We start from the raw sequence: 26,269 nt of genomic DNA on the forward strand, positions 1-26,269 counted from the left end.
ATAAATGTCTCTGCGGCTATTAATTGATATGTATTTATGTACTTTGTGTAATACTAATAATATTTGTATCAAATATATGTACAATGTTTCTGGCCAGGAAGGCGCATTGGAGTTACCTGTGAGGCCTTTCTGTTATAAAATTAAAGATAAAATAAAATGATACTTTAACATAGACCATAAAATGTTTAATTTTTTTAGCTTTTTTGTTATTTATAGCAATTTATTATTATTTATATAGTATGTATGTACATTGTTATTTATGAATTCTAATAAAAGTTATTAACTATTAAAAAAAAAAATACCAATGGAGTCGTTTCCATTATTGCATATTTAAATTGATCTTGTTTTATTTCAATGTTGGACATGTACTCTGGTTCTAGTTGATAGAATTGGTCAATGCGTTATAAAAGGGGTGCAGAAACAGGTTTAGAATCACCAATAAAGGAGGGTTGCTGTATGTGAGTGGGGGTGGTGGTGGGATGTGAGTCAGAGGGGTAGAGTCATCCCTCAGTTGCGCCTCGGGTGCCTTATGGGTCGTACCCTGCACTACACCACACCGCGCACACATATGTATGGGGCTGAACGTATTTATTTACGAAATCATCCCCAGCTGGAGGCCGCAGCCGCACCATAGGTAAGATGCACCGATCTAGGTAATGTGGGCTATGTCTGCCATCGTCCACCCCCCACCTCCCACCAACCCACCCCTTCTATTATCTTCCAGCTCTCATTTGCGTATTCACTTTTGCGTTGCACTGGTCTGGGTCCGAGTACATTGTCAGCGCATCTCTACCCCGTACTCGGCATGTTCCGGCATGCACTTATTCAGCGTTAATATTTTTCATTTTTGTATTGCAAATGTACATGTTCTAATACACCCTTGTATGCAATGCGTATTTGATAATGTGGATTACATTGCTTTATAACATGTGTATGTATATTTATGTGTATGTGCGTCGTGCGAGTTTTCAATGCAGTTTTGCTATTGCAGTATATGTACATACATATGTTTAGATTTTATTGTTATTATTTTATGTTAATTATGAATTATATTGTAAGCGTCAAGCAAACGTCTGGCAAAATCGATAAATAGATATCCATATGTTTCTATAAATAGTAATGTAATTGTGCGCAACAAAGGAAATTGGGAAATTTCTCAAATTGATATGATGTTTCAAAATGTCTTGTCTTCATGAATCGTTAGTATTGTACATTTTATATAAATTTTAACCATAAAGAACCATAAAAAAATCTAAAAATTGAATTTAAAATGCTGACAATTCATAAAGACAAAACACTTTTAAACATCATATCAATTTGCTAAATTTTCCAATTTCCTTTGTTGCGCACCAAAATTACTATTTATAGAAACATATGGATAGCTACTTATCGATTTTAAGAGACATTTATGCTTCACGCTTTCAAATATAATTTATAATTAACTTATATTGTATAATTCTTTTCTTAATTATGTGCACTTTGAAGCATATGCAAATGACTGATTTTTATAAATGCCGATTTTTTTTCTGAATTGAAGTGACTTACCAATTTCATATGAACATATTGTATAATTTTTGTGCTTTAATTCCAGACTTGAAAATGTCGATTTTATAATTCAAGTAGAAGAAAACCACGAGTAATGTTCGGTAAAAAGATGAACTATCCCAAGAGGTCCCTTTATCGACAGCACTATCATAACCTTTTCATCGATATTGCCGATCTTGGCAGGTATTGATAGCTGAACATTATATACCATATGGAATAGGCATCTCTTGTATCTGGTTTCCCGTGACTATGTTGCGTTTTCAGGAAAGAACTACTTGCAAAGAAGAACCGGAGCAGGGAGAGAGAAGACCCTCCTCTTGTGTTGGCAAATCCATCACAATTTGCCGCTATAGCAACAGTTAGAAATGCCATTCTTAATAAATGGGTCACGTTCTTTTTCACGCCGATCGAACTAACAAAAGATTTCGAAGAAACGAATTTGAAGGAAAAAAATTGTGGTTGCAATTCCGATGTAAGCATCTACATACATATGTCGTTGCAATTCATAATGTTTTTATGTTATTAAAATTAACTTCGATTTTTATTATTTTTGCAGGTAATTAATATTGGATTAAAACCAGTCCTAACTCTATTAAAAGAGTCGCGTTTATGTCAGCCAGTACTGTGCAGCAAGGCTCTTTTAACACTGTTAGATGTATTGAATCAACTGAGACCAGAAGAGTTGTTTGACCAACCAACTCAGGTTAACCAATATTTATGGATGTTTAACTTTTCTCAAGTTTTGACTTTTAATATAATAATAAAATCTTTATATGAATGTATGTACAGGTATTTACTTTCATATTTTTATCGTTCTAGGTTTTAGACAATATATTTGATATACTATTAACAACTAGTTGCGTATTTGGCCCAAATTCAAGTCATCCTGACGATGGCGCAAATATGGCAGCCGTTGCAGCTTCCTCCCTAGTTGCTTTAGTCCTGGCCAAGGCAAACACTGGACAAATATTCAAAGCAATTTTAACGCTATTAACATCACCGAGACCATTGGAGGATCAAAAAGTTTTCGTATGTATCTATAAAAAATATCTACATACATATAAGTAACTGCGTGATCATTAAACCTGATATCGTAACTTTTTCTCATTTGTAGCTTCCGAAAATATGCGCTCAACTTCAAAAAAGTGCCCAAGCACTCGTCTTGGGAACAACTACCTTTATCGACTGGATTACCCACGGTGTGCCGAAATCTTCCATCTATGATAGATTCCTAGTTAATGAAGGATTAATGACGGATTCCACCCCATACTCTATGTGTTCCGATGGAGTTTATTTGTATATATTAACTTCTGACGGCTTATATAAAATAGGAAATGGATATTCGAACACAGTCAAAGGTTGTATTTTTGTATTCAACGCAAATTTTGCCAAAGAACCATCGGGCTGGATAGGAGTATACCAGGTCAGTATATACATTATTTTATGTACATATTATACAATGTATACGTATTATATACATGTAATTATTTCAATTTGTTTACAGGGAAAGTTATTCCTTAAAATACCGTCAAAGAGCAGAATGTTAAAATTATCCAAAAATAGTTTGGAGATAATTGATGAGTATCATTTAGATGATAATATCATTTCTACGAATGGGATGTTTTATTCCGATTCTCAGACTCTTGGTGTTATATCATCTACAAATGTTAGTTTTTACCTTTTTTTTTGATAATTTATAAAATTGATTGTGAAATTTTCATCAATGCATGATAATTTATTACAGGATGGCATGAGTTTGAAGGTCATAGAAATCGAACCAACCTTATCTAAACATTTCACCATAACAAAAGACAATACTTGGCAAATCACAGAAAAACGATCATACATCATCGAAGGTGAAACTTACAATGACAATCAGTTCTATAAGAATCTGAAACCTACAATTTTTAATAATGGAGATATAAAAGCCGAGGACGTCGTAGAAATAGCGAAAGGACATTCTTTCACAATAATACGATTGACTAATGGAAAGGTATTTCTAAATATAAACAGAATTTCTTTCATCAAATTTTATTTGAATTTTTTTTTTTCACTTTATTCTTACCATTCCAGGTTTATTTCACTGGATTGGGTTCAGTCCTGGGTAATAAGAATTTAAAAGAAGACGGTCCTTGGAGTACTCTTTTATTTTCTCCAATCGAGAAACATCACTTAATAAAGAAAATGGCTGTCGGGCATGATGGGCAACATGCTGTTTTTATCACCGAAAAAGGAAGCGCGCTATTTTCAGGTACATCTCAATGGGGAGAAGATGGTGAGGTGCCCAAAATTGGACGGCAACCAAAAGTGATAAAGAGTAAACTCTTCACAAAGGTAAATTTTTTCTTACAAATATGGAAAGTACAATTTTAAATTTACTTTTTCACAATACTTTAAGCAATCATCATATTATTAATATATATTGTGGATTCTTATATGATTCAATTTCAATTTAGTTGAAAGGTGAATCCATCGTGTCAGCATCATGCAACTACGGCACCAGTGCTCTCGTCACTGGCAAAGGCCATTTGTACATGTTCGGAAAAGATGCATGCTATTGCGATTCTAATGGACGCTTAGATTTACCAAATGAACATGTTATACAGGTAAAATATTCAGATCCTTTGTCACTTTGTCACGATTTGCCACTTTATGAATTATCATTTTTCTCCCAAACACTATGTTCATATGTATATATGCAGGTCCACCGAAAAGAATTCCGGGCCATAGAATAAACATATATATATATATATATATATATATATATATATATATATATATATATATATATATATATATATATATATATATATTAATATGAGAAAAATCTATCAGACATATGGTTGTTATCGGTCGCCGTGATGAGACATAATGTTAAATGACAGAAAACGGAATATCGCAAATATCGGAAGGCAAAGATCGAAAATCGAAAGATCGTAAGTCGAAAGATCAAAAAAAAAGGGTGAATGGTAAACGGTACATATTCACTTAATTTGTGCGAGCAGGATACAACAGGAACAAGAGGAATAGGCTTTTCCTACCGTATTAATGTGCGCGCGCAGAATACGGGAGGAAAAGCATATTCCTCTTGTTCCTGTTGTATCCTGCTCGCGCAAATTAAGCGAGTATGTACGTGAGTATGTACCGTTTACCATGCACCCTTTTTTTTTGATCTTTCGACTTAAGATCTTTCGATTTTCGATCTTTGCCTTCCGATATTTGCGTTTTCTGTCATTTAACATTCTGTCTCGTCACGTAGACCCATATCTTACTTTATTAAACAAAATATTCCAATATTTATAGGTTGCTTTAGGTAAGGCCCACATTGCTGTCCTAACAATATCTGGGGTAGTATTTACACTTGGACTCAACAATAGAGGACAGTGTGGTAGATTTTATGAAATGAACGAAAATGGTATGTTGTGTTTTTCATAGCATATTGTAAGTATGGGTACAGATACATATTTAGTCATTTTATCTTATTTCAACTAGGATATCAGGAAGAGTTGTCGCATCGTCAAAAAAGATCACGCGGCAGGAAATTTACATCTATGAAACGTTCGACAAAGTCTAACAACGTACAGCTCACCGAAAATACCAGTTCTACAAAATCGGACGACTCATATCAACTGCCACCAGGCCCGATAAACTTGAAGGAAAAAGTTGCCCAGATTGCTTGCGGCTTACACCACACTGTGCTTTTGACTAAGCAAGGTGAAGTTTTTACATACGGATCCAACATCTTTGGACAACTCGGCATCGGTCATACAAATCCTCACAAAGCAATTGTAAAAATAAACGTACCACCTTCAAAGCTTATCGCTGCGGGTAGCAATCACACCGTCATCTTGACAAAGATTGGTGAAGTTTACACCTGGGGTTACAACAATGTAAGCATTATTTTCAATTCAGATTTTTCGAGTATTGTATATTGTATTATATATGTATATACACTTATACATGCATTTGGCATGTTTGCAGTTGGGACAATTGGCTAGAAAAGTCGATGACGGAGAAACACTGGAGGCTTGGGCAGCTGAACCGGGTCCAGTCGTTCAACTAGGACCCACGTATGGTTACAAGTCGGTATGGGTCGGAGCTTCAGGAGATGCAACATTCATCAACGTAGACAAAGCCCTCATCAACACACACACTTTATTAAATTCTACCATTGCTAGCAGCCAAAAGAACCTAAGTAATTATTCAGTTTCTCAATATGCTTAGAGGAAAATTCAAATTGCAATTATATACTTTGTTGACGTTCTTGAAATAATTGTGTTGATGATTCTGTATGTGGTTGAAGTGGTAAATCTATGAATATTGTTTTATCATATGTTTGATTATTGAAAAAACTATACCACATCCATTATTAACCAGTTCAATTTCAAGATGTCGTAAAAGTACATATGTATGTGAATTCTCTGATCGGAATTGTTGTAATTTAAAATATGTAATATACGCTTTAATCTTTACAGTGATACTGCCATATTTGCCTGGACATTCATATTCATGCATAGTTATCAACAGAGAAAATGGTGCGTGCAAATCTTTCGGTTCCAATTCTCAAGTGAACTTCGTGGGTAATCTGGGATGCTTGGATCCTCACTATGACGTCATGTGGAAGTACTCAACCCATCCTTTTGTTGTCCAGTGCTTCAATATACTGACGGTTGAGGCTAAGAATCTAAAAGAGTGCTCACTATTTGAGTCCTCATATGTGAAAGAAACGTTGGATGATCCATATCTTAATCAAGAGATTATCATGGACCGGAGATCTTTGTCAATTCTCAGCTGCGAATTGGCTATTCCGAAAATGGGCAATTGCTTCATTACGAGATACCAGTTGGCTACTCACATTCTCGCATGTCTCGATACATTCTACACATTTCATTCACAAAAGTGAGTGTTGAATACGAATTTTAAATAACAAAATATCAATTATTACTCATTTGTAATGTAATATACGTAAACTTTGAAAATTTCAGCCTGTTTTTACAATCAGATGTTCCCACTACACGTTTTTATGATGAAAAAAATGTGAAGACTGCAGAAGTAAATAGATTTTTGCAATATAGAGAGGAGTGGCATAATGATAATGAAGATGGAGTAGATGCAATACGTTTCATGAGCGACTGTGATTTATTCCTATGTAAATTTTTAACTTTTATACTATGATAATTTATATAAGCAAGGTTCCACTAACAGTATTCGTGTCTTGATAATTGATGTGCTACTTTTATAATGATTTATTATTTTTCAGCTGGACTAATGGTATATGGTGGTAATGGAGAGTATATGGCAAAGGCAAAACTTTTCGATTTGGGATATGGTGATTCTGATTTAGACAAAGATGGCAAACTAATCGCCGAAACTGAAGAAGTTATGTATGAATGCAATGCCGGGGCTAAGCATGCAATTCGTTTTGATCCTCCGGTCGCTATTAAGGTGTTTGGAAATTTTAAGCCCTTTTAAAGATTGAAATTATATATACATACATAGTTTTGGCTGTTAATATTTTAATAGGTAGTTTGAAGAAATAACTGAGTGATTTGAAATTCAAGTTAAAACTTATGCTTTCAGACTCACCGGTGGTATGTAATTTGGGCTAGAGTCTCTGGCAATGTGACCGAATTTGGCGAAGAAGGACTATCCGTTGTGCCCATATGTGGAAATAATATTTATTTTGGCTCATCTAAGATGTCAACAAAAGGCACAAATGTAAATTTCGGTCAAATTCCATCACTGCTGGTCCATGGCGTTCCACCTTTGAAGCGCTCCAAAGCAGACGACAAACCTGATCACGTCCATTTGTTGACTGAAAATTTCGGTACAAACATTAGCCGACAAGGTTTAGACTCGCTGCAAGCGTTGCTTCTGTGGAGTTGGCAAAAACTGAAGAGCGAAATGTGGGAAGTCGAACCTGAACTGATGTATGACGAACCTATTACCAAAATAAGATATTTTGAACATTTAGAATACATAAACAGGTCAACACTAAGGTTGATCAAGTCGTATCTAAATCACATTTATCCTAAAAAGGGTAAGAAGAAGAACGAAGAATCAGAAGAACTTGTCGATGCCATCTTTGAGATACGACAACTTCTCATTTCTATTCTTGGTTATCAACTAACTGCCCCGATACATGAATTACATGAATTGGAATTGATTCCAAAATTAAACCAAATAATACACAGTGTTTTGACGGAATGTGGCCAAACATTTCAAGAGTTATTCCATATATTTTACCCTACATCATATTTGAAGTGGGAAATACTTTGTACATTACTTTCTAATATAAAGGTGAATATTCTACTATATTTTATATGATTATTACTTGAAAAAGATTTGATTTATTTGGCGATTCCATTTAATTGTTTCAGGACGGAATATGCACACAAAACGTTTTCTTTTTGAGTGCTGTCGTCGCTTCATTGAGCAGTTGTGTCAATTTGAATTTAGTGCTGCCGGTATTTTTTCAATCGGAATCGAGTAAAGTTGCTCTAAGAAATGTAATGCTTGCTGAAAAAATGGCAAAACCATCAGTGAGTATTTAAAATAGCTGTTTATTGTAAAATGGTACTTAAAAAGTGAGCTTGTGATAATAATAAAAATTATATTTTTAAGATCGAAGAATTTACTGTAGATGCTGATAACTGGCATTTAACTCAAACATTGGAACACTTGCTTGAATTAGTCATGTCTCCACTCATAAGGGCTTTGAATGGCAACGTCACTGCAAATATGATGGAAAGCTCACACGAAACACTTGTCAATAGCACATGTGAATTGTTAACTAGAATTGTCGCTGAATTAGCATTCAATGCCGTCGGAGAGGTTGGATTATCATTAATTATCAATTTTAATACTTTTACTAGTGATTAATGATTTGTTTTTATACTGTTTTGTCTACAGTCTAATGAGGATCAACCAAACCTTCGAGGATACATAATCAGTACACCAAATCGCTTTTTGGAAGTGAATCCAACACATACTTGGAACGGCACACCAGACTATCCAGACGTGGTCTGTTTTAGCGTTGATAAGCCAGGAATATCTATAATCGGCGTAAGTATTTATTCCAGTCCAGGAAAGCACAAATATCAATTGGAATTTCACGAGGTAAGTTGTAATGATTATTTTGTTGTTTCATGGAGATATTCAACTATGTATTTCAACTCATTTTATGTTTCAATTATAGATGACAATAACAGATGGTCTCAGAGTATCTCAGTGGAAGTGCATTGAATATGCCAAAGGTGTTATTGAAACTGGATACTTTGGTGATGACACTGTGGAAATTAAATTTCCAAGACCTCTTCCTATCAAGGTGAATTAATGTATAATTTTAAATTATAAATTAATATAAAGTTGTATTCATCATATTGTAATAACTAATAATATAGTCAATGAACAACTATTTTTTTTATACCTGGGTTTTGGGAGAGTTTGTGAGACTTCTTGTGGGTCCAAATCTGAAGAGTGAGGGCGCATGTACATATACTACTTATATAATATATCAATGACTTTTTACATTACAGGAGCGATGTCACTATGCATTTAGGTTGTGGAATATAGGTAAACCTACGAGAAGTGGTGAGAAAGGATTGCCATCGGTGAAGGGTCCAGATGGAACCATATTTGTTTTCCGTAAATGTTTCCTCGGTGTGAGCTCTACCTCCACATATCGTGGACAGATTCCCTCCATATTATATTTCAGGTTTGTGTAACGTTTAAATTATGTTTGTATAAAATAACATAACGAGATGAAACATTGTTAGGTTAAAAATGTACTGATGTGTTCAAAAATATTTAAATATTATGTTTAAAATTGGGTAAAAATTTGTAGAGCGGATTTTTCTCTCGTAAAGAACATAAATGGACATATACTTATATATGAACATATGTATGTACATTCATTAAAAAATATATTGTCATTTCAGAGATTCCCACTTATCGTTATTATCTTCAACTGAGGGTTTGGTCAAATTTCCACCAAAGCACATTTTAAAAGTTGCAAATCTAATCATAAAGAAGTGTGCACACTATCTCAGCATCATACGAAATAAATATACACCAGAGCAAATACAAAATAATCAGGCTATCAACAATGCTCCGTGTCTTACAAATCTAATTCCGCTCACGCTAGCCCATTTGTCCCAATTAACGGATCCAGAGGTAAACGAACTTCGTTTGCATAATGATTTTTATTTGACTTAAATTATTTTAATATACATACAAACATAAATATTTAAACGCTTAATTTCAGAGTTGCGTTAGCATACTACAAATGGTAAAAGAGTTGCTACCGCACACGGCTGCCATAAATCAATTGAATTATAGTAATCCAGAAATTGACAACAAGTTACTCATGAGAAATTCGGCCATTCATCAATGGGTGGAAAGTGCACATCCATATAAGCAAGCCACTGTAACTAATTATAGGTACTATTCAAGTTCAGTCATACACATACATAATAGATATATGTCGAATTTTATTATTATATTAATATTTAATATATGTACATATGTATGAGTGTACAGTAGTACATTAATTTTGTATTTGTTCGTCTGGTTTAATATTTTTGACATTTTAGAGTCACTCTACCACCTTCCGTTAGTTGGATGGCTCTTGAAATGGATCCCCGAAGTGGAACAGCACAACCCGAGGATTCCCTTAAAATATTTGTTTCGCGCTCGTATGGTTGGTGGTCAGCTTATGATGAAGAAAATCCTAGAAGTTCGATGGAATTCGAAGAATTTGAAGGATCTGATAATGATTCATTGATATTCAAAGATATTGTTTACAATTCTGAATATGTACCTCCGGAAATGACCAATAAATTACCTTTAATACCAGTTACTGGGAAAATGTCCAATAAGTTAGTAGTATTTCTAAAATAATTATTAATTGTATGCATTGTTATAAATATTTAATTTATTTTTCAACTGTAGCAAAGATGATTGGCCGAAAAAAACCATCATTGTCCCTGGAAATGAGATATTCTTTTCAATGGAAACTGCTACTGACTATTTGAAGGATGATAATGGAAATCGGTAGAGTTTGTACTAATTAACATGGTGATGTTCTCAAATCAAGTTGTATTTTAACGTGTTTTATTCATTTTTTCTAGTTTCGGTTTCAAGTGTCTCGTCGTAGGCTATGAAGATTTCTTCCCAATGGTGGATTCAAAGCCGTATCTCAAGTCTACTACTGCATTCTCAGTGCTCGAAATGGAACTAGCTTACATTGGTGGTTTGTGTGCAGCATCGCTCATGAATCCCACCACTCTTTCATATCCAGGTTATTCTTTAATTTAAACGGAATATAAATGAAATAAAAAAGTACTTTCACATCCAACATTCATATATTAAAAAACAATAAAAATAAAATTCTCAGCTTATAAATTCATAAATAAAAATAACAGATTTGAAGTACTTTGTAAAAGTTGAATATTGTATTTCAGACGCCATTCCCTCCACGTCGTCGGCGGATGAAATCGATCCTGTAATGACTCCAAATTTCTCCCAGACAAACGACATTGATGATAGTGAAAATGTGATTCTTTCAAAAGGATTTTCACTATTAAATACACCAGACATCAATCAAGCCTTGAACGGGCTTTTGCCATTCAGGTGAGTCGCATGTTTTATTAAAATCTGCGTTCGGTGCAATATCATTATACAAAACACAAAATCGAACTATACATATTATAAATTTCAAATGAAACAGGTTTATTATCTAGACACATTAACATTATTTCTCAAACGTTTATAAAAGAAAAGATAATGTGTAATTGCTAAAGCCGGGGGGGGGGCTCCAAGTTCAGTTCAGTATATGAGTAAAGGGTTTTAGGTAGATGGGAGGAGGTGAAGCCTCACTTTGTTCGAAACTCAAAACCAACCGGTTGATACAGTGAGGCCGTTATGAATTTTGCCATGAAGTTTTAGTTTTAGCGAAGCTAATATAAGCTAGAAAAGACTGCTTCATTCATGGTGAAAACCTGACAACTTAAATGCAAATAGTATGCGATTTGGAAATAACAAACTATTTATTGATTATGATTGGTATTGGATATAATTCATTAATACTGTAATTTTAGCTACTATTTTTGTCGTTTTATGACTACATAAACGTGTGTATATTTTACAAAACATTCATCTTCAATATCGTAAATGACTTTTTATTTAGTTTAAGAAAATATCCAATTCTTTATTTACGAGGATATTAAAAATATTGTGAAAAGTATTACAATTATATTACAGAATTCACTCGATTCAAATTTAGAATGAAGAAATCTTGTAATTCTTCTTTGGTATAACTTTTCAATGGCAAATTGTTGATACATGTACATATATACATACATACATATAATTCATACAAAAACAACTAACAGTCTTAATTATTTTAAGTCGTTGAACAAAAAGTATTTATTTATTGCTGTTCTCAAATATTGAAATATTTCAGCGGAGTAAAATTTTAATCAACTTTCATCAAGAAATATAAATATTTATTACACATCTTATAAATTTGTCGTTAGTAATTCTGCCTTTTCTACAACGACATACAACTGTGTTTCTTTGTAGGTCTTTCCATCAGGTACTATAACATTAAGTCTATCAGATTTCTTATTTAAACAATATATCGATTTTCCGCAATATTTTCTAACTAATAACACAATTATCAAGACCACCGCTGCAATAATAGCTATACACGATATGATGATGACTGACAATAGGGCTGTATTGATTTTTTCAACTGCACAATTAGCGTCTTTGTAGTCCTTCAACAAATAATATTGTCCTTCAAAGTTGCACAGCAACGAATTTAGAACAGTAAGGTCAATATGGAAATACCACTGATTACAATTACACTTTTGATCCACTAATAGATCTCTCGTTGACAATTTAAAACTGGTAGTGTTGACATCCAGGGCGTTGACTTCCAAAGACGACACGGTATTGTTCCAAATTTCGAAATCCATCAAACCCTGACGATCGGTCACTTCTTTGAATACACTTATGCCATAGAAAGATTTGGCTTTTAATTCGCCAATTGTGTTGTTTTGTATCAACACGGGTCCATTCATCACTACCCGGAATGATTCACCGTCTATTATTCGGACGTTACAGTTCTCGAATTTTAATTTTCTGAGGCCTTTGACGATGCAAAAGCTGCTCCTGATTCGTTCCACAGAGTTGCCATCAAACAAAAACTCTCCGCTGACTTTCAGATCCGAGAACATTCTACTAGGCAATTCTTTAAAAGAATTCTGTTTAATCAAAATCATACCCAGACTGAATTTTTTGAATGCTTGAGCCTCAACATTGTGGATAGTAGAATTCGTGATTTTGATCATAGACATGTCTGTAATGCTGGACAGAGCAAATGATCTGATTTTGTGTATTATCAAAGTATCAAATATCACTTCTTTTATGTTGCCTTTGATGGCGTATGATGGAATCTCTTCCATAGTTGTTTTCTGGATTGATATTTTAATACCATTGTCTAATCCGGGGATATTGTTGAATTCTCTTGCCCATTGTAGTGAATTCTCTGACAGAGTCAATGAATCTATTCCTGAGAGTTTCACAGCTTTCAGCTCACGCAAACCTTGTATAGCGTTTGGTATAATGTAAACTCTTGAACAGTTATAAATTTCCAAGGATGTTGCGGATGGTAATATTTTATAGGCACCTTCAGGGCGAACTGTTATCTCCTGTAAACAAAACAAAATATTTTAAAACAGTATAGATCAAAATAAAATAATTTTCAGTTCATAATGTTCTGTGGTCTGGAGATGAAATTACTTATATCATAATGTATAATGACAAATAAGACAATGAAAGAGTTAAAAAGTGCGACATATCTATGTATAGGTACATAGCATGTATTTATATGTGTGTATACAAAAATCATCAGTTATCAATTGACAGTTTTGTTTTTATTAAATTTATTATTAAATATCGTCGTGATTAATATATTCTAACGCATAAGGTCACTGTCAATATATTATATTGGGTAATTATAAATCCAAATAATAAGATAAAATTATGGTAATTGAATTATTAAAATATCTACATACATAAGTAAACATGACCTACTTGACCAAAAATAGTTTATATATATATTTCAATTTTTACACAATAATTTTAATTCACTAAAAATTAAACATATGTATGTACTATGAACCTAGTATTACAAGTGTATTCATTAAGCTTAAAATACAACTATATTTCATTGAATTATTTAAAATATTTACTCTACTAGTCTTTCATAATAAAAATTTTACTTAAATGTTTTTTTTTTAAATAAATTTCTCATTTGTCAGTCATAGTGAGAAATAAACATATTATAAAGTTACCGTGGACTTCAACCATATACACAATGTAATTTTTCGAAGGCTCGTCGATGTATTATAAATGAAAACTAAACTATTGTATAATAATTGCTTCACTATCACAAACTTCATTCTATCAAAAAGGTATGCAGTATTAGTCATTTACTTATTCCTCATCCGTAGTTATTATCTGCGGAAGTATAATAGTTTACTTGTTTTTTTCTCTCTAATAGTCCTAAAACATGCGTCAAATTTTATAAGTTGATTTTACAAAAATATCTAAAAATTTAAATCCTGCCGAGCTTGTTCAAAGATCCAGTTTATCGACCCATAATTTCTAAATTTGGCGAATGAATTGGTATTTCATCAGAATTTTCTTATCCATTCATGTTATTTTTCAAAATATTTTTATTAGCTTTACTTGATTAGTTCGTTGAAAATTTCGGACAGTTTGAAACTTTTAATACACTTCGAACATTGCACATACGTACTCGTAAGCTTCCCTGTGGGACACCTGCCACGATTCTTTTCAGAATATATATTTCGTTATTTTCTTATTTTTGATACATAAGTTTTTGAATCGTTTGAGTTATGTTTAGATAAATTGTCTATTATATTTATTTGTATTCTATATCAATAAATTAGCATTTGTTACTTGCTTGAACACGTCGTGTTTTTACAATTATTTCACAACCTACATTTGTATGCCCGTTTCGTTTTTAAACACTGTTGATGTTAACTCTTAAAATATACGTTATAATTTATTAGATTTTTCAATATCTTCATTATTTCAAAACTTCAGTCACACATCTTATTCAACTCTAAACTATTTTCCATTATAATGTATTAGCGTTTTCAATATCTTTATTTATTTCAAGTCTCAACAGTCATACATCATGTTCAACTATTATCTATTGTAATTTATTAGGGTTTTTAACACGTTTGTTATTTTAAGACGTCACACGACCCGGCTAATTCTATAGTACTATATTTCATAATCTTTGTTCCTGCAGTTTCATTTGTCTCATAACCGTGAAACCCCCAAATATTATTATCATTCTTTATCCAGAACCGTATAATAAATTGTGTATAATTCTTTATCTACACCACTTTTTGATGTCTCAATAAACACTTAAATGTCTATACATAAAACTTTCTTAAACAATCGGATGCTACTTTGATTTTAAATACTTTGTTCGTCAACAAAAAATTCTGTGATTGCATAAAATTATCATTCTGATCATTTCGTGGGCAATTTATCGTGACACCAAACGAGACATATCTGGGTAAGCTTTGGAATATAAAGAAACAAGTCTCGAATTATAAACACAAGTTATAATTACAAATTACAAGTGTACTAATCAAGTAGTTCAATCACAAGTGAAGTTAAATAAAACTAACAGGAGCATTTATACAATCAGAATGATAAGTTTAACTAATCACATATTTTTGGTTTAATAAACAAAGTAGAATCCGTGTCTTATACACGGATTTTTTTGGTACTTGTTTTATGTACCTATAGCTTTTTATATTATATACTTTTGATTTTAGTACTTGACTAGATACACATAATTTATTGATCTGAATAAAGAATGATAATAATATTTGAGGGTTACATGGGTCATCATGAGACAGATGCAACTGCAGCAATAAAGAGTATGGAAAATAATACTTTAGATTTTAACAGGTTACGTGACCCTATCATATTATATAATAAACGTATTAAAAACCCTAATAAATTTACATAATATTTAGAGTTGAATAGTATAATATGTGAGATTGACGATTGTAGAGTCTTGAAACAATAAAGATATTGAAAATTCTAATAAATAATAACAGATAATTTCAAGAGTAAACATCAATAGTGTTTAAAAACAAAACGTGCATTCAAATAGTTGAGATTAGACAATACGTGAGGTTAAAAAGTATTGCACGTACATAGGTTACGGGGCGTATCTAGGGTCGCCACATTTAGAAAATACGAATACGGGACATTTTTTGCGGTAAGATATTTTCACATTTTATAATAAAATGGCACATATTGGAAATCAAATATATTTTAATGAACCTTTTCTATTTTTTATAATCTTTTAGGTTTTTTTTTATCATTTAATTTTTTTTCACATTTTGCGAATAAATACATAGCTACGAAATTTAGATAATTATTTTTTTTTTGGTTTTCTACCTCAATAATGGAAAAGAAATTGGTTTTATTTATCATTACATGGTTTTTTTATCCACTTTGTTTGATCACCTTCTATTTGTTTAGTAATACGTATGCTGTTTTAGAACAGAATATTGATTTGAGGGTCATTTTCATTTATTTCTATTCCTAAATCGGATACTCGGCCGTCTTTTGAACTTCTTCATAGTCTGGTGGTTTTCCCGATGACATCCAATAATTGCCGAGCAAGTTTCATAACAATCTGTAACTTCATCAAAACACACATACACATATTCTCGAATATATGACGAATATAGTTTTTTTTAGCAACAATTACTTGAATACGGGGACATTTAACTATCCCGACGACCTTTATTGCGACAGTGGGACAAAATATTAGAAAACGGAACTTGTCCCGTACGACTGATCGCTCTGGATATACCACACAACTTCTACTTGTACCCATAACAATAAGGCCTAAAACACACAGAGTAGTATGGGACGTCATGTGTCCTTGACTTCCCATGAGCAACCATTTTGCATATCCATATGCAACCAACAACTTTCTCCTACATTTCTTCAAATATGAGATTTACCGTTATCGATCACTGTAAAGCAAGGATAAAATATCACAGAAAACACTCCAGGGAGTGATTTTTCGGAATGTATACCACGTATGTATGTGGGCTGGGGATGCTACGCTTTTTTCACATGTTTAAAAGTATCTAAAAACGAAAACACGTCCCATTCTATGTGTTTTCGCCCTAATGTCTTTGATCGAAAACCGCGACACAAAGTTGAAAGTCACCATCCTCACCCGTCCTCTTTAGAAAGAATTGGTTGATCACAAAAAATAAATATTTGATAAATAGCGAATTATTCAATGTAAATGTATGTTTTTAAGCAGCAACCAAATAGATCACGTTAATTTACTTGGAAATTAAAAAAAAATGATTATTTCTCATGGATTTTTCTTTTTGTTTTATTTCGATCCCGTATAAAATTATACTGGTGGTCGTTTCCGCTCTGCAATGTTTTCTGTGAAAATGTTCCTCGTTTATACAATGTTCATCGAAAATAGAACGGTAAACTATTTATACAGATTATCGAGCATGTGCGCGCATAACACTTGAATGTCGACAATATACGTACATTTGTAGGTACTATTCGAACGAATATGCTCTTTGAGTACGACCGTCTTAAGGGTTACTATCACTTGAATGTTATTACGTATTTCGTGTCCAATCTGTGACACAAATTTACGACAACCATGTCGGTGCAGTGTGCCGTACAATTAAATCTCTTCATTGTTGGTCAACTATGTCTGATTTGTTTATAATTTGAACTTCTGTCGAAACCTACATATAATCGATCGTACCACGTGACCCATATTAAAGTTTTACGTGTAAATTTAAAATCTGTACAAAGATATAATGTAGAAATTAAATAGATTTATATTTAGTGATATAGCTTCCGTGTACATGTCACAGTCGAGGTTTATTTTCAGTTCTATTCATATTCATTAATATTCAAAGACAATGTAACTAGACAATTATATCTCTACTAGCGCAAATACACTTTCAACAATGTGTGCCAGTTGTACATAATATAACAGTTGAGTTTTGACAGGTCCGATGTTTTTATGAACGCTTTAGAATTCAATAGTGCGTTAATATCTGCTAGGTATTTCGAATAAAGGTCTGTTCATACCTATCCAGCACGACCCGTATCCTGCAGGTGGCATGCAAGTGCGGATAGTATTCTTTGGTACATTCTATGTGGACGTATTCATTCTCCATTCGCGCATGCGCATTTACGCATTCATGCGCGTCCATATAGAATGTACCAAAGAATACTATCCGCACTTGCATGCCACCTGCAGGATACGGGTCGTGCTGGATAGGTATGAACAGACCTTAAAGGTAATGAGTACCGTATCACGATAACTCTAAGAATACGTTCAAAACAAAAGTGTGACTTTCAACACAATTTACTAGTCGAGAGACGTTTTCACGAAAACCTAACCTCTCCACCTAACCTGGAGTCAACTTATAATTGAACTTTAATTTCAGTTGTCATATATTTTGACTAGTTGGAATGTAATTCGCCATATGAATCAACTTACGTGGGTTAAACGGAATATATAGGTAAATTCCAACTAGTCAAAATATATTACAACTGGAAGATTCACTTCAATTGTAATTTAGTATTAGCCAATTATTGCCAATTGCTACTGATGTCGTTTTAAACTTGTTATTCTTCATTTGTGAGCTAACATTTAGTAAATGAAAGTTCAAATTATGATCTTTCAAAATTTTGAAATATGTACTACGTAGCAAGTCCTTGGGTGATTTGATGAAATTGGGCTATTCAATGTACATATGTATGTATCTATACATATAAAATACTAATGTTTGGGTTATGTATGTATATATGTGCCAGTGCGTGGTTGGGTGGTCATAGGTTGGGTCCGTCGTAGGTTGGGTGGGAAACACGTTCGATTTCTTTTTTTTTTAGCGCAGGGGGCGCAGCCAGATGGGACCCCACCGGAGGCACGGCCCCCATGGGGCCTTGCCGAAGGCGCTACAGGGGGCACAGCCCCCATGGGGCCCCAACGAGGGGGCACAGCCCCCATGGGGCCCCAACGAGGGGGCACAGCCCCCATGGGGCCCCAACGATGGGGCGCAGCCCCCGTGGGGCCCCTGACGGGGGCGCCGCTCCTAATAAAATAAATAAATATATTTTTATTTATATATTTTTTAAATTTTTATTTTTTTATTTTTTTTATTTTTATTTTTTTATATACCCCGGGAAAAGCCGGGCAATAAAGCTAGTATATTATATATTGATTAGTGCATATTTTCATATGCTGTCAAAGATCACTGGAAACTTTTTAAAATGACGTACCATATTTTTGGCAAAACAATGTATAAGTTTTAAAACTATAAAGAAACGAGAAAGTTTTAAGAGGGAACTTATGCAGATTTTCTTTATATGTTTATTCCATGTAGCAGTTTTAAATTTATATTAATGTAAAGGTGTGTGTATAACACACAAGTGAAGTTCGATAGAGCTAACAGGAGTGAAAATGATAATTTTAGCCAATCACAGAATATTCTTTTAACAAACCAAATAGTTACGATACGTACAGGGCCCCGGGCACAAACTACTTACCTACATACATATAAACAATATAAAACACCAAATAGAAAAATTAATTAATTAATTAAATACATTTTCAATAGATGGCGCTAAATGCTCAGTATATATAGAAGTTTTTTTCTTTAGTTATTATAATATTCGTACATTTTGTTGGCAGTGGTTTAGTTATGATGTATGTCGAATCAAAACGACTTTTATAGTATGGCGAGCGTTATCGCAGATACACAGAATATTGATATTATACTATTTAAATATGTTTTTTTAATTATAGCTTAATTTTTTTAACTTAGTTTAGTTATATTTTAACATTCGTCACACATTACTAGAGGTCGGAATCTGAAGGGGCCGGAAACGTGCCGCCTATTGTTCAATTGTTGTAAATCCTTTGTAAAAAAGGTTCGGCAAACCTTTAACAATGCATTTACAATCTTTGAACAATAAACAGCCCCTTCAGATTCCGGTCTCTACACATAACTATTGGGTAAAAGTAACAACAATAATAAATTTTCAATCGGCGTATATCACTTCTCCAGCGATTCTCAATCTTTACCGAGATCGGTTAAATCTGGTGGCTTGCAATCTTTTAACAATTCTATATATGTACATAAATATGTATATCATTGCGTTCGATCACTTCTACATTCACATGCACTTATCGACGGCTACATATTTGGCGGGTTTGGTGCAAACGATTGACAAGCGCCAGACAGATTGAACCACAGATTAACTGGATGGCTGCTTTAAACGCAATTCTCGACTTCACGAATGAAAAATTGCACATCAGATGACGAGTAACCTTTCGATGTGCACAGATGCAATTATTAAAATGGTAATTATTAAAATTGAGTTGGATCTTTCTGGCGAGTTTTTAATAATGTAATAAGGAAAAATTCGGAACTAAAGTATCAGAAGCACAGAACGTATACAGGGTAGGTATGTCGTTAATCTGTGGTACAGTCTGTCTGGCGCTTGTCGATCGTTTGCACCGCATCGAAATTTGGCCGATAAGCCACTCTTATCTTTCGCATCCGCGTGACATCATTCTATGTATAACGTGTGTTTCTATCTGTTTACTTTGACTGTTTGCACATTTGCGTTTTCTTGCGTCATTTTTCGTATTTTGGGCGCGTTTCTTTTTTTTTCTTTCCCATCTCTTTCTTTCAATTATACACATTTGCTTCTTAGTTCACTTTGGCTGTGACGTATGTATGTACATACATACATATGTACATAAATACGTGCTGTGCGACTTCCAAGTGACCCACGCGCATTCTTCGTCTTAATTCGTTGATTATCCATTACAGTATGCAGTCTCCACTCAAAGTGTGAATTATGGTTATGAGCCATATATCCGATAAACATATTCCCATTCGAACAAATCGATTTATGCGCTTTGATTATAAGGACACCATTCATTATAGGGAATCTATTAAAGTCATGTACATACATACATATTAACAACTGCGTGTTCTATGAAAAAAAATATCCAAAGCCGAGTTTTAGTTCGATTTAATTTCTGAAGAGCGAACTCTGTAAGTGGTGGTTTAACATTATTGTTTTAATGAATTCATCATCGCTTCCGCCCACGCTGGCACCTCTCTTGATTATTGTACACAAGTGACAAGAGTATGTGAGCTAAAATTTGAACGTTTGAGAAGAACGAACTTTGACACTGTGAGGTCGGGAAATATAAGCTGAATCGCGAAAAAGTGAAATTCAATAGAACTGATATATGTATGTATGTATGTGCAATGGTGTCACCCTAATAATTTCCATGGGTTTCCGGAAACCCGTTGTTAAAAATAAAAAGTCTCCGGAAACCCATTATTTAATCTAAAATTTCATATAATTTTTGTCAAAAATTATACAAATCTTGAAAATTTAATGAACTTTCATGTAATAGTGCCTTGGGTAAAAAAAAATGTAAATAAATATATATTTTCGAAATAATTTTATTGAAAAAAAAATTGGAAACCCGTTGTTCCGAAATTGGGGTGACACCACTGTGTACGTACTTATGCAGAACCGATCCTCATTGATTTTGCACCTGTGTGCAAGGCTCCTTTTAATTATTAATAAAAATATTCAAATACAAAAATAAATGCAATACAAAATAAAATAGAGAACTAACTAGTAAAATAATAAAAATTTAAAAAGTTGAAAATTACAAAAGTTTTTATCTTTTGGTAAAATGGATTCGACTTATATCAGATCGTTATACTCATGTAATGCGAAAACATGACGGTTTATGAAAATCTTTGTTGATTAATGTTTCGTTTTTCGGTCAACGAAACATTTGTAACAATTTTCGAAATATTTTAAACGCCTTTTCTTTTATGGCGCCTGTGTGTGCCAATCACGTCGCACACGCCACGAGCTGGTTCCTTATGTATGTATGTATGTACCAGTGACTTGCGGTGAAAATCTCTATATTTTTGTTGGTAAACGGATTTTTTCGCACACGATGATTATTGCCACGAAAATTGTGAATACGGAATACCTGGTACTCGGGTTCTCGTTACTATGATAGTTCGTGTGGGTAGCTCTGGATGGATGGAATTTTCGGATGCCAGGTGTTTCGTGATCGAGATTTTAGTGACATGTGCGAGATCGCTTTGAGCGGAATAATCACCGAACCATTTTTGTTGTAGCGCAGCCTTACTTACGTGTGCGATATAAACAGGTAGAATTTTACGGCAAGCCGTTAGTATGCACTTATCTTTTCTTGAGTGGAAATTAAATTTTGCCATTAGCCGTAACATTTATTACCTGATTTAAAAAGTGTAAATTTCCTTTCTATTATTTATTTATTACTCTCCCAGACCTAGTGCGCTAAAATACATACTACATATGTACAAATATTTAGTATAATAATACTTAAAATTTAGTATAAAAAGGTGCAAATAGAAAGTAAAATTTGTGTTTAAATCTAATATATAAATTCGAAAGAAACTTTGTACGTAAATATGTATATATGTAAGTATCTTTGGGTAGGAACTTTCTATGACGACAATTCGATTGGTTGAAAATTATATTTTTTTCGATTCAAATAAATTTAATAAAAAAGCAAATGAATATTTACTATGATATTCGCCATATTTAAGCTGTTTATATTACAAATACTGAGCGAAGCCGGGTAAAACAACTAGCAGATTATAAAACTTCAATGATGATGCCTGATAAAAAGCTTAGGTCTCATAACGTAATCGTTAACAAATTTTTACAAAAGCCATATTATATTTAACGACCAAGTACAACGTGTATCGACGCCATTGTTCTAACGAATGCAATCGTGTGAATTTCAAGTTAGTTAGTGGTTAGAAACCTTTGGCAGGATTGAATTTTAGCATGATTTTGTATATCTTTGATTTTGTCAGAATCATACAATCGTAAATATAAAGACGCCGCGACTCCGAAATCGAATTTGTAAAAATACACAAAATATTATATAGCAAAGTAAATCTATGTACGTTGAACTAATTTATCTGATCGATCGATAATGCGTACATATCTTGCGCAAACATCGTCGATGCCAGCTAGACTATTATTATCATATTCACAGCTAAATCGTTGATAAAAAAAAAACGCTTGCGCAATTTGGTAAATATAATATAAGTTGATATTACCGCGCAATTAGCTGGATATTTTATAAATAATGTACATAATAATTCTTGATTGAATACAAATTGTGCGTATTTTTTCGTAGAACAGTTTCGCATTTTGATAGCAACATTTCGCAGCATAGATGAGAAAAATACGGGAAAATTCTCAAGGAAGGAGGACGAGACAGAATGAATAACGCTATCCTAATAAACGCATTAGAATAATAAGCAGACGACATTTGTAAAATGATAACAACGTTAGAAAATAAAATATGATATATAAAATGATTAACCGAAGAAATTTCCGGAACAGAATGGATGAATGTTTCACAAGATAAGCTGAAATGGAAGGAAATTACAATGTTAATCTTGTCTATGATTGCTTACTGGAAACAAAAAAGAGTATACGTCATAATTTACGCGATCAAAATATACGTACATTTGCTTCCAACCTAGTTGAAAAGAATTAAGAACCATATAAACAATTTTATTAAAGAGTGACAGTTCAATTTAAAACAAAATATGGCTTCGTATGTGCATATGTATTCATTTCTACATTGTATATCCCACTTCATCCACCTTAACAGCAGACAAAAACCAGATCAAGATTCACATTGTTCAAAAAGCATTATTTGAACATCTAGCATACGCGAATTCCATTTATAATATAATATAAGAACATTTTAACTGATCACATCGTATGTTTTTCTTCGTGGACTATATAATTATATCATAAAATAGATACTTTAGCAACATCATTTGTACTAAAAATATGTATAAAATTGATTTCCCAAGTATATACATACATATAATCATAGTCATTTTCCAAGTAATTGTGTACGTTTATATTTAAATACGCCGATTCAATATTGTGCGATAGTCACTCAATAGAGCAACACTCCAACTCAAGGATGGATCTTTTTGTTAGAAACATTTCATAAAGGTGTATATTGCAAGTTCTAACTTATGTTATTAGTATACTAATAGGTTTAATGATAGAAGTGCTCGGAATGAATACTACCCCAAAATATATATATTCATTTACAACGATTTGAATTTCCACCCGCATGGGGATAATGTATTATGCAAACTATTGCCTCTGTTATTATCTAAATGCATAGCTCGCATTGCGAATCGACGCTTTGTAATTACATCGTGCGTCATGCATACTGTAATACGAGAGAGTGCAAGAATGAAAATTAATCAAAACAAGCGGGCGATAAGAAAAGCGAGGTGCAGCGAAAATGCACAGGTGACGCTAGTGCAATTGATATTGCGGACCTGATGGGGCAGTGTGCAAGAGCAGGAGACCCTGCTGAAGCCATCACAGGAGCAGGCCTCCTCGTCGCAGATCGTCAGGGTTTGTCCGCATCCACCAAGAGCCAGGATCGCTCCGAGCAGCAGCATTCGCCTCGCCATCTCTCATGTTATGATGGAAAAACACGACCACCACACACCACACGATTCACTCGTCTGACTAACTGACACCGTCTCATAGATAACGCCCCACCATTCTCTTCCATTTGCTTCGAATCCCCTCTTCTGGATCTTCGTCAGAACACGAGCCAACTACATATGTATATATTCTTATTATCATAGCAAATAGTGAGTACTAGTGGAATTGCCCGGCGTTGCTCGGGTGGATGAAAGTTTTACCAAAAACCCTTCAAAGATATGTGCATACTTAACTCTGAAAAATTCATTTTCATTCGAGGCTCGGGCCCAGGGATCGAACCCGCCGCCTCTCAACGCTAAGCAGAAGCTTAACGACCGAGCTATGCTGCTGGCTATGAAAAATGATAAATGATAATACTTTAAAAAATATATATTTTACTTTCCCGTTGGAAGGTTAAAGTGACGATACGTCCCGTTTGGAACGGGACCGTCCCGTTTTTTAGGTAGCCTGTCCCGTTGTCCCCAAGCACAGCTTCGGGACGTCGAAATGTTCCGTTTTTAAAAAGACTAAACGACTTGAGATCTTTCGATTTTTGATCTTTGCCTTCCGATATTTGCGTTTTCGGTCGTTACACTTTCGGTCCCGTGAGGTAGACCCATAAAAATTGTAGCTAATTCAAACGAACCCTAGATAACTACCAAATAGGATTTCGAGTTTTGTAAAGGTGTGTTTAGACTCTCTAATATATCTTGCAACGATCTAATATATAATTTCGAAAGAGACTTTGTAACTGTGTATGTAAGGTTTGTTGGAAGCATCGAAAACAAATCAAAGTTTCTATGACGACGATATCGATACCGTTGAAATTTTTTTTTTCGATTCAGATAAATTTAATAAAAAAACTATTAGATTGTTTTGCCATGTTTAAGCTGTTTATGTTACAAATATCGAGCCAAACTGGGTAAAAACAAACAAAAGAAGTCTATTAATGAATGTATTTTTCCAAAACTAGTTCCATCTTGTTCATTGTTGTTAAAATGCAATGCTCACAATCTAAATACCAAGCCATATTCTAAAATCCTCGGCAGTTAGGGATTCCCATCGGGAAATTCTGTTATAAATTCAGAAATTCCGGTGTAAACCAGTCTTTATAAACGTTGACAAATGGATTACACGACCCATGTTCAATGCATTTTGTTTTCAATGCTACCTGGAAAGGCTTATCGGGTAGTAAGCATTCTTGTTTACTTTGTACATGCTCAAAATATAACGCCTATCGGCGTTTTTCAAGCCAATGGACTTGTCGGTAAAACGCCGATCGGCGTTGATCAGCATTCAAAGGGCTAAAATTGATAGTCCTAAGTTGAAAGCTAAAACTTTACATAGCAAACAGTCGTCTAAACAATTCTGTGTGGGAGCCCTTCCACAACCCACTGATGTAAATTGGGGATAACTTGGGATAGTATACCAAATTTGGTGGTCATGAGTAGAGATAGGACCGGAAGCATGCTTTTTCCAGGAAACAGGGCGTTTTGGGTCTATTTTCCAGGAAACAGGGCAAACTACAAAGCTAGATAGCATAAAAAAAAGGATCATCATAAAAATTAACAAAGCAAGGTGAACAATGACCAATGAACTGCGCTAAGTTGGTCCGTTCTTTAGTCATGAGTTAAAACCTGTGGTGTAACTAGAAAAATTGGGCCCACATGCAAGTGCCAAAACAGGATCGTAAGACATTTCAACGTGGGGACAACTCGCCGATAGATTTCATGCAACAATTTTTTAATTATATTATACGACAATAAAAATTTTCGACTAAAAGAAAGCTAGAAAGTTTTCAATTAATTTTATGAATAAAAATAGTAACTGCATATGCATGTATGATTCAAAAAATCATTGCTCCAAATATTGGAATAGGTTTCAATATACATTTCAAAAAGTACACTCAACATAACAATCAAAAATTAATTAATTTTGTGGATGAAAAATATTTGCATGAAATCTATCAGTGAGTTGTTCCCGCGATAAAAAGCCACTGCCATGAAATGTCAGGACACGCAAA

The 26,269-nt window shown here is 33.7% G+C and overlaps 2 protein-coding genes across 2 annotated transcripts in view; one reads left to right on the top strand and one right to left on the bottom strand.

Annotated features, from left to right (window-relative positions):
• The first annotated feature begins 1,639 nt into the window (after nucleotides 1-1,639).
• Nucleotides 1,640-26,269, top strand: part of LOC143922310 (E3 ubiquitin-protein ligase MYCBP2-like) — a 67,256-nt gene continuing 42,626 nt past the window's right edge. Inside the window, exons 1-27 of the mRNA XM_077445536.1 lie at nucleotides 1,640-1,728; nucleotides 1,810-2,017; nucleotides 2,102-2,248; nucleotides 2,365-2,574; nucleotides 2,660-2,968; nucleotides 3,050-3,211; nucleotides 3,290-3,538; nucleotides 3,619-3,879; nucleotides 4,002-4,151; nucleotides 4,849-4,960; nucleotides 5,038-5,435; nucleotides 5,527-5,740; nucleotides 6,021-6,444; nucleotides 6,531-6,694; nucleotides 6,806-6,990; nucleotides 7,126-7,845; nucleotides 7,926-8,087; nucleotides 8,170-8,379; nucleotides 8,458-8,664; nucleotides 8,744-8,872; nucleotides 9,084-9,262; nucleotides 9,486-9,720; nucleotides 9,812-9,987; nucleotides 10,140-10,424; nucleotides 10,498-10,599; nucleotides 10,677-10,846; nucleotides 11,010-11,178. Coding sequence (XP_077301662.1) covers nucleotides 1,640-1,728; nucleotides 1,810-2,017; nucleotides 2,102-2,248; nucleotides 2,365-2,574; nucleotides 2,660-2,968; nucleotides 3,050-3,211; nucleotides 3,290-3,538; nucleotides 3,619-3,879; nucleotides 4,002-4,151; nucleotides 4,849-4,960; nucleotides 5,038-5,435; nucleotides 5,527-5,740; nucleotides 6,021-6,444; nucleotides 6,531-6,694; nucleotides 6,806-6,990; nucleotides 7,126-7,845; nucleotides 7,926-8,087; nucleotides 8,170-8,379; nucleotides 8,458-8,664; nucleotides 8,744-8,872; nucleotides 9,084-9,262; nucleotides 9,486-9,720; nucleotides 9,812-9,987; nucleotides 10,140-10,424; nucleotides 10,498-10,599; nucleotides 10,677-10,846; nucleotides 11,010-11,178 — 6,026 coding nt within the window. The remainder of the gene's footprint in view (nucleotides 1,729-1,809; nucleotides 2,018-2,101; nucleotides 2,249-2,364; nucleotides 2,575-2,659; nucleotides 2,969-3,049; nucleotides 3,212-3,289; nucleotides 3,539-3,618; nucleotides 3,880-4,001; nucleotides 4,152-4,848; nucleotides 4,961-5,037; nucleotides 5,436-5,526; nucleotides 5,741-6,020; nucleotides 6,445-6,530; nucleotides 6,695-6,805; nucleotides 6,991-7,125; nucleotides 7,846-7,925; nucleotides 8,088-8,169; nucleotides 8,380-8,457; nucleotides 8,665-8,743; nucleotides 8,873-9,083; nucleotides 9,263-9,485; nucleotides 9,721-9,811; nucleotides 9,988-10,139; nucleotides 10,425-10,497; nucleotides 10,600-10,676; nucleotides 10,847-11,009; nucleotides 11,179-26,269) is intronic.
• On the bottom strand, nucleotides 10,681-24,328 carry LOC143922984 (uncharacterized). Its single transcript, XM_077446454.1, has 2 exons — nucleotides 24,093-24,328; nucleotides 10,681-13,262 (listed from the first exon to the last, which is right to left on the bottom strand). The coding sequence occupies exons 1-2, from the start codon at nucleotides 24,228-24,230 to the stop codon at nucleotides 12,066-12,068; spliced, it is 1,335 nt and encodes a 444-aa protein (XP_077302580.1). The 5' UTR covers nucleotides 24,231-24,328; the 3' UTR covers nucleotides 10,681-12,065.

The sequence above is a fragment of the Arctopsyche grandis genome, chromosome 2, assembly GCF_051622035.1.
Source record: "Arctopsyche grandis isolate Sample6627 chromosome 2, ASM5162203v2, whole genome shotgun sequence".
Classification (NCBI taxonomy): domain Eukaryota; kingdom Metazoa; phylum Arthropoda; class Insecta; order Trichoptera; family Hydropsychidae; genus Arctopsyche; species Arctopsyche grandis.

Bases quoted from the DNA above. Each gene is read 5' to 3' on its own strand.
- LOC143922984 (XM_077446454.1), bottom strand. From the start codon at position 24,230: ATGGCGAGGCGAATGCTGCTGCTCGGAGCGATCCTGGCTCTTGGTGGA. The intron at 13,263-24,092 runs GTCCGCAATATC...TTTTGTTTACAG, and splicing joins CTTGCACACTGCCCCATCAG to GAGATAACAGTTCGCCCTGA.